This window comes from Balaenoptera ricei, chromosome 3 (assembly GCF_028023285.1).
Source record: "Balaenoptera ricei isolate mBalRic1 chromosome 3, mBalRic1.hap2, whole genome shotgun sequence".
Taxonomy (NCBI): domain Eukaryota; kingdom Metazoa; phylum Chordata; class Mammalia; order Artiodactyla; family Balaenopteridae; genus Balaenoptera; species Balaenoptera ricei.
This window is the reverse complement of record NC_082641.1, coordinates 49,670,530-49,686,501: the sequence shown is the minus strand read 5'-3', so window position 1 is coordinate 49,686,501 and position 15,972 is coordinate 49,670,530. Positions and strand designations below refer to the sequence as shown.

At 35.0% G+C, this 15,972-nt stretch overlaps 1 protein-coding gene and 1 non-coding gene across 12 annotated transcripts in view; both read right to left on the bottom strand.

Moving 5' to 3' along the window:
• IPO11 (importin 11) overlaps nucleotides 1–15,972 on the bottom strand; it is a 487,981-nt gene that overhangs the window by 448,855 nt on the left and 23,154 nt on the right. For all 11 annotated transcript variants that reach the window (XR_009502321.1, XR_009502322.1, XM_059916450.1 and 8 more), the window contains exons 2-3: nucleotides 10,199–10,342; nucleotides 7,091–7,191 (exon numbers count right to left, since the gene is read on the bottom strand). Coding sequence is in view for 9 of the 11 variants with exons in the window: in XM_059916450.1 (XP_059772433.1) it covers nucleotides 7,091–7,191; nucleotides 10,199–10,336 (239 nt within the window). In the remaining 2 variants the exon portion in view is untranslated. The remainder of the gene's footprint in view (nucleotides 1–7,090; nucleotides 7,192–10,198; nucleotides 10,343–15,972) is intronic.
• LOC132364184 (U6 spliceosomal RNA) lies at nucleotides 6,883–6,986 on the bottom strand. The gene has a single exon (XR_009502737.1). It is a non-coding gene; the product is annotated as a U6 spliceosomal RNA (small nuclear RNA).

Genomic DNA, 15,972 nt, shown 5'->3' with positions numbered 1-15,972 from the left:
ATAAGATTGTATACATTTTGAATTTTGAACTATATGAATGGTTTTATTTATTTTAAAGACCTCATTTTAAGGTTTTCCATTCTGGCTATGATAGAGTAGCTGGCACTGGATGAATCATCCCCAAAAAAACCTGCTATAAAAGTTGCATACAATTTAAAAAAAAAATGTTTTAAAGCATCTGTTGAGTTGAATTGTGTCCCCCTGCCCAAACCCTCCAAAAGGTATGTTCAAGTCCTAACCCAATATACCTGTGAATGTGACCTTATTTGGAATTAAGGGCTTTGCAGATGCAATCAAGTTAAAACGAGGTCATACTGGATTAGGGTGGGCCCTAATCCAATGACTGATGCCATTTATAGGAATAGAAGAATTTGGACAGAGACACAGAGAAGATACTTGAAAATAACACTATGTAACAATGAAGGCAGAGATTGGAGTGATATTTGGATATTAACATACCTCTCTCAGTAACTGATGGAAAAGGTAGCTCAAAATCAGTAACAACACGGAAGACTTCAATAGCATAATTAACAAATTTGACCTGATATATAAAACATTATAATCCACAACAGTAAAACATACGTTCCTTTCAAGTGCATATAAAACATTTACCAAAACACCATATGATGGGATCATAAAACAAGACAGCACGTTTCAAAGAATGAAGTCAGTAACAACAACAACAAAAAGTCCCACATGTTTGGAAATAAGGTGATATACTTCTAATCAGCCTATGGGTCTAAAAAGAAATCACAGGGGAATTATTAAAATATTTTTAAATGAATGGTAATGAAAATACTACATATCAAGGCTTATGAATCTGAACTAAAGCCATGATTACAAAAAAGCCTCAATGTTTTAAATGCATATAAAGAAAAACAATATCAATTATCTAAGCTTCCATTTCAAAAAACTAAAAAAAGAACAGCAAATTAAATTCAAAACAGTAATCAAAAGTACATTAAGCCTTATGAAGTACAATACCTAAAGCAAAGATAGAAAAATAGGCCAATAGGACAAAATAGAGAATCCAAAAACAGATCCATATGTATAAACTGCCTGATTTATAATAAGGGAACCACTGAAATGCTATAGGGGAAAAATATATGGTGCTGCCCCTACTTCACATCTATAACTTACACAGAAATCACTTCCAGACATACACCAAAATGTGAAAAGTAAAAAACCAAGCTTCTAGCAGAAAAAAGAATATTTTCATGGCTTTGTGTTGAGCAAAAATGTTGTAAACAGATCCCAAAAGAATTAATTATAAAAAGAAAGGTAGCTAAATTGAACTTCATTAAAAAAGATACCAGTAAGAAAGTGAAAAGGCAAGTCACAAAATAGAAGATATTTTCAATATGTATATTCAACAAAGAACTTATATCCAAATATATATATAAAGTCCCATAAATCAATAAGATAATCCAATTTTTTTAGATGTGCAAATGGCAAGCCCTTCACAAAAGAGGATCTCCAAATGACTAGTAAGTATACGAAAAAGGTACTCATTGTTTATCAGGAAAATGCAAAAATTACCAAGCACACCAGCATGACTAAAATGAAATAGATCAGACCAAGTATGGTGAGAATGCGTAGCAAATGCCAACACCCATGCTACTAGTGGAAGGGCAAATTGGTACAAATAGTTTGGAAAACTAATTGACAGTATCTACTAAAGCTGAACATACACCTGACCATAAATGACAATAAAATGCAAACTTATACGCAACAAGACATGCAAAAGATTTTTCAAAGAAGCCTTATTTTTAACAGTCAAAAACTAGAAACAACCTTCATACCCATCAACAGCAGAATGGACAGATAATGGTGGTATGTTCCTAAAATGGGATGTTATACTCAAACATAAAAGAGCAAACTACTGTCCCACGCAACTACATGGATAAATCTCACAAATATAACACTGAATAAAAGTCAGACACAAAAGAGAACATACTATAAGGTTTCCATTTGTATGAAGTTCAGAAACAGGTAAAACTAATCTATGGTGAGCAATGTCAGATCTCTGAGGAGGACATATAGGTGACTGTGAGACGGCAGAAAGGAAGCTTCTGGGGTGCTAGTTCTAGATTAGTTCTGAGTAGTAGTTACATGGATGTGGTCACGTTACAAACATTCAAACTGTACCCTTCATTTGTGCACTTTTTAAGTATGTTATATATTATACTTCAATAAAAGTTTTTTTTAATCTTAACAGTGACTTGCTCAAGATTAGTAAACAAATGAGAAGAGAAGATTAAGATAAACATGTGGGGGAGCATGTGGAACAGGTGAAGGGAGTATAAAAGTACAGACTTCCAGTTATAAAGTAAAGAAGTCATGGGAATGTAACGTACAGCATGGCAACTACACTTAGTAATATTGTACTGTGTATTTGAAAGTTGCTAAAAGAGTAAATCTTGTAACTCATCACAAGAAAAAAAATTCTCTATGTATGGTGACAGATGTTAACTAGACTTACGGTGGTGATCGTTTCATACAAATTTTGAATCATTATATTATATATCTGAAACTCATATAATGTTATATGTCAATTAAACTTCAATTTAAAAAATAAACATTTAGGCAAAAGGAGTCAAAGCCCAATACAAGTCTATGCTTTCCCGTTAAAAAGGATCTCTCACCTGCTATATAAAAAAATAAATAAAATAAAATTCAGAAATTAAAAAAAAACAAAAAAACAACTAATACTAAACTTTCTTTGGGTTATTTGTATGGAAATATGTTAATATAAATGTTTCAGACGTTACATGAAATTCCTAAAAATCTTATATGTTCTGGTATAATGTTATAAGTCATAATTCTAGTTATTATTTTAAAACGTATATCTCAGAAATAACTAAATTTCCTTGTCAATTGCATTATTATGAACTTTCATCAAATCTTTAACCGTGGTCATTTTTAAGTCTTCTTTCATTTACAGACAGTTCTGGGTGTACTCTGATGCTTTTGCAAAAATGTTCCTATAAAAGGGTTTCATCTTCAAGGAATTCATGGAAAAGACTCTGACAAGCACAGGTTTCTGGTAACTTACTATACTGCTGAACTGAATGAATAAGCATTTTCAGAACTCTAATGGAAAACTGATGAATTCATAAAAGTGCTACCAAAAGATCAAGATGAAAAAAACATTAATTACATGGGACTGAGTGAACTGATGAGGATGATTATAATTTTTGTGACTTTCTGTTTGAATAAAAAAAAAAAAAATTATGAGAAAAAAAATAAACCAGTATTGATACATTAAAAAAAAATAGTTCTTGATATGATGCTTCAACTCAATTCTTTAAATAATCTATTTACATTTAAAAAGAATGTTTTCATATTTTGCTTAATTATTTGAATCAAATATACGCATTTCTAATTTCATGGAAACAATCACTCTTCATAAAATTATTAATTCATATTTTATCGTCATGTGGATTTAAATTCTCTCTTAGAAAATATGATTCAAATACCACTGTTAAATCTTTTCGGTTGCTTGGTTTCATGTCATACATGACACAGAAACGTACAAATTTATAGCATTTGTTGCAACAATGACTTGCAGTATTATAAACACGATGTTGGATCCCTATCAGTTATAAAATTCTTCTGTAACTTAATAGCAGATATTCTAAATTGCATAGCAGATAGTGTCAAACAAAATATGAAGAGAATGTACAATATGAAAAATTAACTACATTCTTTAGATGTTTTGTTTCTTAACTAAAAATTTTGTATATTTTCTGCCTCCTTATTCTCAGATTGTTTTCCTCACAACTTTCTATTGCTTTTATTATTTTTATTAAGTAAGAAACACATGCTCACTTTATAATCATTAGAAAAGAAATAGTGCAGATAGAAAGAAAAACCCTAGAATCCTATCATCCTGAGATAATTCCTTTTATCCATTCAATTTCTTTCTCTGCCTTTCTTTTACTCTTTAATTCTCTCCTTCTGAGAAGTATGTCACACACACTTTTTAATACAAAAATGACCTCTTAAGCTCTGTCATAAATTTATTTCTCATATTTATATGTGAAATTTTAGATGACATAATTATTAGCTCATGTTTTAATGACATAGTTTAACACTTAGTTACTTGATTTTTTAAATTGTTTCTAGATTTGTGGTTTGTTTTTCCTGTTATCAACAACAAACATTGCATACACATTATACAGTTGTTTGATTATTTCCGTAGGGTAAATTTTTGATGGGGAATTTTTTCGGTGAGGAATATGTACATTTCCAGTCTTTTTAATGTATATTCCCAGTGTGCTCTCCCTAACGGTGGTGGCCATATATAATCCCTCTGGCAAAGGTTCAGTGTGCGCTCTTCAGTACTGTACATTACATTCCTTTTTTTAAAAAATTTATTTATTTATTTATTTTTGGCTGCGTTGGGTCTTCGTTGCTGCGCACAGGCTTTCTCTGGTTGGGGCGAGCGGGGGCTACTCTTCGTTGTGGTGCGTGGGCTTCTCTTGTTGCAGTGGCTTCTCTTGTTGCAGAGCACGGGCTCTAGGCGCAGGGGCTCGGTGGCTGTGGAGCACGGGCTTGGTTGCTCCGCGACATGTGGGATCTTCCTGGACCAGGGATCGAACCTGTGTCCCCTGCATTGGCAGGCGGATTCTTGACCACTGTGCCACCAGGGAAGTCTCTACATTCTTTTTAATGTATACCATTTCAATAGGTGTGATCTTCTTTCTCATTGCCTAAATTGGAAAAACTTTGACTACTAATGATTTAAACACTTTAAAATATATTTATTAGCCAAATGAATTCCATCTTTGAGATTTATCTACTTTTTCTAATCTATTGTCCCTTTATTCTATTTATGGGAATATAGGTCTCCTTTATGGTTTCTTTCTTTGACTTCAAGCTTAACTTCTGCGACACCAAATTATATACATATTAACCTATATTTTCTTTAGATACCTTTATGTTTTGAGTTTTTTACAATTAAACTTTTACTTCACTGTTGTGAAGTAGAGATAAGGCTCTAAATAGCAGTATTGAAGAGCGCATCTTTCCATCCTAATTTGAAACGTATTCTTTATTATGCACAAAATACTTACATGTACATGCATCTTCTGGACTTTTTCTTCAGTTTTGTTGATCTGTTTATTTTTGAAAAGTGCTACATTGTTATGATTTATTGTTTATTTCTGATATGTTTATAATGTCAAGTAATACAAGTCCTGTGTATTACAAAAAAATAAAATAAAATAAAAATAAAAATGATCTCTCTAATCTTTTTATAACTATGCTGCACTTTTCAATTTTAGTAGCTTCCTTCTATCAATCAAATCCCTGAAACAATGTTTTCTCCTACAATGTTTTGATTCAAGCTTGAAATTTAAGTTTTCTTCTATGCCAAGAAGCCAGGTTCAACAGTTTTCATGTAATTATATGAAACTATATTAAACTATATAACTATTAAAGAAAGCAAGCCATTAACCTGAGAAATCTCATGTTTTTAGCAATTCTACAATAAGAGTTAGCATTCCACCTTCAACTTTATGCACTTGTTATCATTAGATGAATTCAGACTATATCCCAAGCAGAAATTGGATAGTATCTAATTAATTAGGACCCAGTAAAAATTGCATTTTACATAGTAATGATATATAAGCTTAATCATTCTGTGACAACAGTGGTAAGAACAGAAACTATAAGATGGAACTTAGATAGGAACACAGTTTTTTTTTTTAAGTGTCTTAAATTTAATAAGATGTCTTAATATGAGTTCGATAACGAATCTTTGCTCCCTGCTTTACATTCTTAGCATCCTTGCTGCCTAAGTACGTTCATCTCCTTTCTAGCTTGTATCTCAATATATCACTAAAAGAGACAGCTTGGGGTTTAACTACTTATTATAAGATATCTCCCTTAACTTTTAAAATTTAAACTAAATTCCAGTTTCTAATTCTTTACATGAAAGTACAATCTGAAATATTTAGTCATAATTTACTCTCTCATCCAAGACAGTCACTTATAACCATATTCTTCATATAACTAGTAAAACAAAATGAATTTTAGGGGACATATAAAATTTAACTGGACATAGCAGTAGAAACATATCTTGTTGCGTTATTTCCTACAACTCAACAATATATAATTTCTCATCACTAAACACTCCATTTCTCTCAAAATTATGAATTAATTCTAAAATAAGAAGAGAAGGGTTTGATTTATACTATAGTATCCTAAGTGTAACCTTAAAATACTCTAGTTACTTCCAATATTATTCAAGAGCATATTTTACAGGCACTATGAGGTACTCAATTTTTTTTAAAAAAGGGGCTTATAAATATAAAAACTACAGAGTTGTAGTGCCATCTACTGGAGGATAAAGACTATGTTACTCCTTTGGCAAAGGTAACTATTTTCTATCCAACAAATTCCTGGGTCCAGTCTACACTGTCTTTCCATCAATTATATAACATGTAATTAACTATTAAGAAAAATTTGTTCACTTAACCACCTACAGAGAAGTTACAACTGAATCTGATGAGATTACAAATATATACTACCCAATTTCCACCACAGAGGCAATTACGCAGAAGACTAGGGAATTAACATCAGTTGGCTCAGAAATGACCTGGGCGTTCCTTCTCAATGACATTTTCCAGAATTCAAGCCTTGTACTTCCTTTAAAAAAAAAAGGACATTTCTGAACATGATTCATTAATTCAGCATTTGTTTTGTGCCCATAAAATCAGAGATCCTCTAAGACAGAAGGCCAATGAGAAATCCACATACCCTATGCCCATGGGGAAAAAAAAAACTCACAGAAAAAGGCAGTAATATAGATGTTGATTTGTAATTAACTACTTAGAACACTTTTCTTCTTCAGTAGTTAACACACCTTTTTTTCTTTTAAATATCAAACACATCACAAATCTGCATATCATCCTAGAGCAGGGAGCATGTTAATCTCTGTACTGTTCCAATTATAGTATATGTGCTGCTGAAGTAAGCACAAATGAATTCTTTTACACAAAGAATGAAGATTAACAGATAACAGTCTTATACCTCCTTGAATTTGAAAAGGATGACACTGAGGGGGGGAAGAGGTGGAACTTACTGAGGTGCTACACGTCTCCAGTAGCGATCAATTCCATTTTTAAAATACAGCACAGCAAGCCACCTTACATTTATATCCAGAGTGTGGTTTGTGAAAATATTCTATAAATAAAAAACAAAGCATCAGAATGAACATGTAATAAGTTAAAAGTATAATTAATATAACACAATAAAGTATGGATAGATTTTTAATTAAATGCTTCACTTAAATTTTATCACTACACATATCATATTGTTAGTTTCTAAATATCTATAGCTCTACAATTCATGTAAGAAAGCATATCTGCTCGGGAGCATGTTAATTATGTAAGCTGAGTAATGGATATGTGGAGATTCATTATACTATTCCACTTTTAGGTAGGTTTTAAATTTTTCCTAATAAAAAATTAAATTCGGAAACAAATCTAATTATACAGCATAATCTACACGCACACACACAAAACTAAAATAAACACTTCTAAATTAAAAAAGAAAAAGCAGACCCACCACAGCACAGATTCAAAGAGCCAAAGCCCCTGGGTTATTAATTCATGCTATGAAATAAACAATTTCAAAGCATCCTCCTTATCAAAGCAATTATGTTTACGAATAAGTTCAATAGCAAAATAATTTCAAGTAATATAAAGGCAGAAGTGATATGAATAATTTCAACTCAAAGTTAACCATTACTCAAAAAATTTATTCACTGTGTTAATCCAAATACAGGCAGTCCTTGCCTTGCACCATAGTGGGAGAGTTTAAAAATGACTGTGCAAGCTAAACCATGCAACATGACCTTGAAACCAAAATTACAACTGTTCTATAACCTTTAAAATTGATTTTAAAATTTATTAAAATTGTTATCAAAAGCTTGTAAGTGACAGTTATAAATGTATATGAAATAAAAAGAATAGTAAACCTAATACTAACACTGTAATTTAAAACATCACAAACAGTGAGAATTAAAATGTTTTATTGCTTTCTAAAAAATGTTTCTAGAATAGCGGGTACATAGGACAAACAGGATTGTACGAATATGTTAACTAACTAAAACTGTACTACACCTCACACCAAAAACAACTCAAATCCCTGGAGTTGACCTCTCAAACACAACCTTGTGTGGGAAAACCTCAAAGCCAAAAACAATGATGTGGAAGTATGTCCATTACTATAAAAAAAATTGATGTTAAGTATTAAAAATAGGTATGTATACTATAAACCTATTTTTAAAAAATCATGTGCAACGAAAAAAAAAGTTACAAAGATAGTTGTGTAACGCTCACTTATTCCTTAAGACCCCTGACAACTGAGTCAGAGTCCCTCTTTTGGGTCTCCTTTGCAAAAGAAAGAATAGATTCTCTCACCACATTAATTGCATAACTAATTAATTAATTGCATTCGACTTTAACACTTTACATGCCTACCTTCCACACTAGATTGAGTTGTGTCTTATGAGTGGAGTCTAGCACACAGCCCAGCAAAGCAGAAACTTCATAAATATCAATTGAGCAAATGAGTGAATGAATGAAAGTAATGTGGGAATACTACGGAAGTTGGCGGATCTCAGCCGAACTCAGCTACACTTAGGAACCAAGAAAAGTCAAGCTGCAGGTGTCAATCCAAGTAAATATATATTATATACTGAATAAACATACTGAATAACAGGATTGGAACACACGCCTGAGATCACGTATACAAATGTAGGAACCTCCAGACTAAACTGGACGGCTAAGGCTCAAATAGAGCAAATGTGGCAAGACAGTGAGTACAGGAAAAAAGAAGAAATAAACTCAGCAGTTTTTAAATCTATTATCATCTATTCTATCTAAAAGAAATTTTACTATCCCTCTAAGAAGAAAAGTATACCTAGTAAAAATAAAAACAAAAAGGTCTAGGCACTTAATATTAATAATTCATACATTACACAAAAGGTATCAAGCAAGCCTATTGGTTTTTCCAAGGTCAAGCAGTAACCAAAATAAGAAAAAGTGTTTTATATTTTGGCCTGAAAAAACACAAGGCTAAATACAGAGTACACTGATTTAAATAAGCATATACTCAGAGATTTTCTAAAGATTTATACTATGCCCCAAATTTACAAACATAATGCTGGGATTATCTACAAGAATAAGATACTTTCTTTAGTATCTTTAGAAATTAATGTTTTTTATCTTTGTGTTATTGTGTCAAAGAGCCAACTTTCATATTATATATTCAGAATATCAAGTATGACTCCAGATATTTAATTTCCCTTCCAGGCATGACTAGTAACTTCTTAAATGTAACAACTCAAAACTTTTTAGTCATGAAGTCAAAATATGTATGTAATGTCATAATTTTCTATTTTACAAGATATAGTAAACAGTTCTGCTCTGAATTTTTGACCCAGTCACACATACTGAATTGGTTTTTGATCCAATTGGTAACCTCCCTGCCATGGCCAGAAACTAAATCTCACACACTAATCAGAGTTCTCAAATTTTCCGAAGAAGAAAAGAATAAGAAAGGCCTTCAATACAAACAGACGTCTTTTCATTCTGGCATTGAGAAAACGATTTTCATTAATTAACCAAAAGCTTTTAACTCCCAGAAAGATTTAGTTAAAGCACATATTGTTAATTATCATACTATTTCCCATAACACCCAGGAAAAGATCAGATATGTTAAGAAAATAAAATTTTTAGACGGGGGAAAAGAAAATGGCGTTTTAAAGTGAAACACACTGAGCAAGGTAGACCTGACAGATACAGCGGTGGGGAGACCTGAAGAACTCTGACAACGTAAATTAACTGGGGCACCGATAAGGATGAAGACAAAACATCAAAGTGTACTACCTAAAGTCTTCAGGTCCGCATTAACACACTAAAATAGATTATCAGCACAGTGTTGTCTACTGAGCAGATTCTACCAGTACCCTGCTGGGTTATTTATTCAATCATCAATAAACATTTTTTAAACATTCTCAAAGAGCCATGCTCTGAATTAATATGTGGCAGGAGCAATGGCAGGCAAACATTTGGATCAGTTTCACTAAAGTAAACCACCAATACAAGTAAGTTTTTAGAACAATTAAAAATAATAGTGTCTCATTTTATTAAAATTTATAGTAAACTCTTTAAGAACAACTTACCAGCAACACTGAATAGAAACCTGGCTGCGTCTCCCACTGTTTCAACTGCTCCTCAGCTGGTTTTAACACAGCAGTATCCTGACTGGTGGCCTGTGTTAAGACCTGAAGAACGACAGTACTGGCACTATTGAGATCCATGGAAACCTGGCAATGATAAGTTAACATACTTGAATGTACATTATACTTAAAAAATTAATTAAAAAACACTAATAAAAGGGAAAAAGGGGCTTCAATGTTCTGAATTACTCCTGTACTTCATATCTGCTCTTTCATGTATCTGCTGGATTTCTATCTCTTTTATGTACCACCCATACTCTAACTTAAAACTCCCATAATTCAAATCGCCTTTGCTTAAATCAATTTATTTCTAAAGGAAACTGCCTTTTACTGTCCCATATATAGAAGGTAGTAAATAGGGGGGAAAAAAAATGACAAACAAAAACCGAAGTTACTAAATTCTGGTTAAATACCACTGCCTGCCCAAGACTCTAACCATAATGCCTTCTTTGTTTGTTTGTTTGTTTGTTTTAAAGATAAGCATTATAAAAGCTATAAAAGTATTAACCACTTTATTCCTAACAAGACCAGGAGGAAGAGAACTGAAAAAGGAATGCTTTGACAGAGTGCTAAGTACCTCACATTATCATCTTAGGTGCCACCAATAAAACGTGTCTGAAAATTCTTTTTTTTAATATAAAAGACAAATGCACACCCAAGAAATATTGTGGAAGGGAAAAAAAGAACTGAACCAACAAACAAAATAAAACCCTAAGTAAGAAAGGATCTTAAGGGTTGGATCATCTAATCCTATACCAAGAATCTGAAGCCATTCTAAAAATACATAAGCAATTTATTGAATTCTCCAGGATTCTGTTTCTAATCATCCCCAAAATTGTGTACAACTGTTTACTCAGAAAAGTATGTATAGTTCACAATACACATATACAAAGTATGCAAGATTAAAACTGAAAACTAAGAGTTGATAAAAAATAGTTCCCAGTACAGAGGTGACTGGGAATTAGCTTTATGACAGCAGTTACCTAAAACTGAAGAATGTTCCAGACAGTAAAAGTCTAAAGGTCATTAACCCATAAGGAATATAGCCAAAGCAAATTACCTCCTTTGTTAAGAGTTGTAATTAAATTGCAATGACTCATGAAAAGGGAAGATTCCAAATGTTGATTCAACAAGAAATTTTACCCAAATATTACAACTTTTAAGGAAATTAATCATTTTGAAGTCTGTGTGAGTAAAGCAGCGCTAGGGCATAATAACTGGAATCAGACAAAATATTACCAATTAGCAATGGAGCTGAACTAAGATTTTAAATTAGTAGTCTGTTGTCTGTATTTTATTCTGTGCCCAGGAGCCTCACAGGGTCCTGCCTGGTTTTTTTTTTTTTTTTTTTTTTTTAACTTCTAATTTTTTATTTAATTTAATTTATTTATTTATTTATGGCTGTGTTGGGTCTTCGTTTCCGTGCGAGGGCTTTCTCTAGTTGCGGCAAGCGGGGGCCACTCTTCATCGCGGTGCACGGGCCTCTCACTATCGCGGCCTCTCTTGTTGCGGAGCACAGGCTCCAGACCCGCAGGCTCAGTAGTTGTGGCTCACGGGCCCAGCCGCTCCGCGGCATGTGGGATCCTCCCAGACCAGGGCTCGAACCCGTGTCCCCTGCATTGGCAGGCAGACTCCCAACCACTGCGCCACCAGGGAAGCCCATGTTGTCTGTATTTTAGAACTGACTAGGGTGGTACCTTGTAAATATATATTGTCTCCCTCACTAATTAGGAGTTTTTGGGGTGTTTTGTTTAGTTTACTTTCTTGGTAAATTTTTTTTTATTGAAGTATAGTTAATTTACAATGTTGTGTTAGCTTTAAGTACCCAGCAAAGTGATTCAGTTATTAGATAGATAGATACATAGATACTTTTTCAGATTCTTTTCCATTATAGGAGTTTCTTGAACAATGTAAGTTTCCATGTTTCATTACCACTTGGTAATATGTGAATGGATTTTTACTCAATTTAGAGGGTTTGTTGGTAATGTGTGATTTCAAAAACAGGCTATATAAGAGAGATTCACTTCATGGAGGCCCTAAGAAGATACTTTAAAGAGATAGGCAGGGCTTCCCTGGTGGCGCAGGGGTTGAGAATCTGCCTGCTAATGCAGGGGACACGGGTTCGAGCCCTGGTCTGGGAAGATCCCACATGCCGCGGAGCAACTAAGCCCGTGAGCCACAATTACTGAGCCTGCGCGTCTGGAGCCTGTGCCCCGCAGCAAGAGAGGCCGCGATAGTGAGAGGCCCGCGCACCGCGATGAAGAGTGGCCCCCGCTTGCCACAACTAGAGAAAGCCCTCGCACTGAAACGAAGACCAAACACAGCCATACATAAACAAATAAATAAATAAATAAATAAATAAATAAATAAAATTTAAAAAAAAAAAAAAAAAAGAGATAGGCAGTATGTCTTTCTGACTAGTTGAAATATAATAATGCAAGCCGCAAAAGCAAGCCATGTATGTAATTTTTACCTTTTCAAGTAGCCACATTAAGAAAGAGAAACATGTGAAATTAGCTTTATTATATTATATTTAACTCAATATTTCCAAAAAGTTATCCTTTCAACATGCAATCAATATTTTGAAAATACTAATTAACAATGAGATATTTTACATTTTTTATACTAAATCTTCAAACTCCTGTGTATATTTTATACTAAAGGCACATCTTATTTCAAACTAACCACATTTCAAGTACTCAATAGCCACATGTGGCCAGTGGCTACCATATTCGCACAACCCCACTGAAAGTGTGGCCCAAGGACTGGCAAAACCAGCATCACCTCACAGAAATGCAAATTCTCAACCCTCTCTCCAAACCTAGCAAATGAAAACAGGGGCTGAAGGCAGGAGGCAGTGGGGCAAAAAGCTGTGCTTTAATAAGTTCTCTAGGTAAACCTTAATAATTGCCAGAGTCTGAGAAGCACAATTTTAGAACATCTAAAACTAAGGTACATCTGAAAGTCCAGCTCTATTGCTAATGCAGTGGATGACAAGATGTACAGTAGTTTCAATTATACATTCTTACTAAAAAAGGTAGACCCAAGACTTCCCTGGTAGCACAGTGGTTAAGAATCCGCCTGCCAATGCAGGGCACATGGGTTCGATCCCTGGTCCGGAAAGATCCCACATGCCTCGGAGCAACTAAGCCCGTGCACCACAACTACTGAGCCCACGAGCCACACCTACTGAAGCCTGCACACCTAGAGCCCATGCTCCGCAACAAGAGAAGCCACTGCAATGAGAAGCCCACGCACTGCAATGAAGAGTAGCCCCCAGTCGCCACAACTAGAGAAAGCCCGAGCACAGCAACGAAGACCCAACGCAGCCAAAATTAAATATTAATTAATTAATTAATTTTAAAAAAAAGAAAAAGCTAGGGCTTCCCTGGTGGCGCAGTGGTTAAGAATCCGCCTGCCAATGCAGGGGACTTGGGTTCAAGCCCTGGTCCGGGAAGATCCCACATGCTGCAGAGCAACTAAGCCTGTGCGCCCCAACTACTGAGACTGCGCTCTAGAGCCCATGAGCCACAACTACTGAGCCCATGTGCCACAACTACAGAAGCCCGCACACCTAGAGCCTGTGCTCCGCAACAAGAGAAGCCACTGCAATGATAAGCCCACGCACCACAACGAAGAGTGGCCCCCGCTCACCGCAACTAGAGAAAGCCTGTGCACAGCAACAAAGAACCAACGCAGCCAAAAATAAATAAATTAAATAAATTTATTTTTAAAAAGTATATATATATATTTTTTAAAAAAAGGTTGACCCAGCACTGATTTGCAGTTCTCACAAGGGAACTGTCTAAGGTATAAAGAGCAGGAATTCACTGATTCTCTCCCAAGCAATGTAACAGCAACCAGCTTTGAAAAAAAAAAAAATTTAAAAAAAAAGCCAATATCTGAGCATATATTACATGCCAAGCATTGTACTAAGTGCTTTATTCATTTATTTATTCCTAATATTTATTCTATGTGGTAGATACTCTTATCCCCAATTTTTAGGTAGAAAACTAAAGGATCAGAGACCTTACCTTGCCAAGGTCACAATCTACTAAGTAGCAGTCCCTGGACTTGAACACCAAAGCCACTATTCTTTTTTTTTTTTTTCTTTTTTTTAAATGCTGGCCTTAGACAAGAGGCCAGGATGGGGACTCAATTGTTTGTTTGTTTACTTGGCTGCGCCAGGTCTTAGTTGCAGCACGTGGGATCTTCATTGCAGCATGCGGGATCTTTTAGTTGCAGCATGCAGGCTCTTAATTGCGGCATGAGGGATCTAGTTCCCTGACCAGGGATCAAACCCAGGCCCCCTGCACTGGGAGTGTAGAGTCTTAACTGCTGGACCACCAGGGAAATCCCCAAAGCCACTATTCTTAATCAATATCTAATACTGCCTTCCTTGAGTGACAGAACAGACATTTAAGGCATCTCCGTAGTCCCAGGGCCCAACAAGATACATGACAGATGCCTAATAAATATTTGCTGAATTAACAAAAGTGATCAATTTCAAACAATAAAGGACTTCACACTGAACCACACAGGAGCTAATTAACTGATTTATTCAATAAAACTGCTGAAAGCCTGCTGCATACCAGGCACTATTCTAGGTGCTGAGAACACAGCAGTGAACAAAATGGTGTCCTGACTTTATGCAGTTTACATTCTAGTGGAAGAAAACAGATCTGTTTTTAAAAAAAAGAAAGAAAAGAGGTAGTGATATGAAGAAAATAATGTTAAAAATTGACTCTAACTGAATGTGTTACTTCAGATTGGGTGTTCAGAGGTTTCTCTAGTGACATTTACAAGAGACATGAGAGTGACAAGAGAGACCCACAAGCAAAGATCTGAAAGCAGAGTTCTGGATTGGGAAAACAACTGAAAACAAGGCCTTAATATTATAAACAAACTTAAGAAAGCCAGTATAATTGGCACTTAATGAGAAAAGGGGAAAGTAGTACAAGATGAGGTTGGAGATGTAGGCAGGAACAGATCATGTGACGGACGACCTTGTAGGGGAAACTAAAGTATCTGGACTTTGATACGTGCACAAAAAAAGCCACTGGAAGACAGGAAGAATATACGAATATAATAATAGAGAAAGGTTATACCAGAACTCATCCCTACCCCAAACTCAACCTGCAAAAAGAAAGAAAAAAGCCATGTCTCTGTTTTGGGCTACTACTTGAAAAATAAAATCACTGACTACTGCCAACCCCCAGAGCAATTTTTACCTAGAACAAAGATTGTGCAGAGCACTCACATACACACACACCTTCACACTTCTCTGGACCTTCGCAACAAAGCAATCCTTAAGTCTATGTACTCTTATCTCTGGGACTCCCCTGGTGGTCCACTGGGTAAGACTCCATGCTCCCAATGCAGGGGGCCCAAGTTCAATCCCTGGTCGGGGAACTAGATCCCACATGCACGCCGCAACTAAGAAGCCCACATGCTGCAACTAAACATGCCACAAGGAAGATCCTGCATGCCACAACTAAGACCCAGTGCAGCCTAAATAAATAAATATTTTTAAAAATTTTAAGTCTATGTACTCTTAACTTTATGTCCCACTTACTCTCGCCATTCACCTGTTCTAATGGAAATGCTAGAGTTCCCCATCCCTACCTCCCTCCAGCACCCTGCTCCATCCAGGTCTTCCCCAGCAGTATATGCCCTGTCCTCTCCTCCTCTTGCTTTGATCCTTGCTCCCAAAAAGC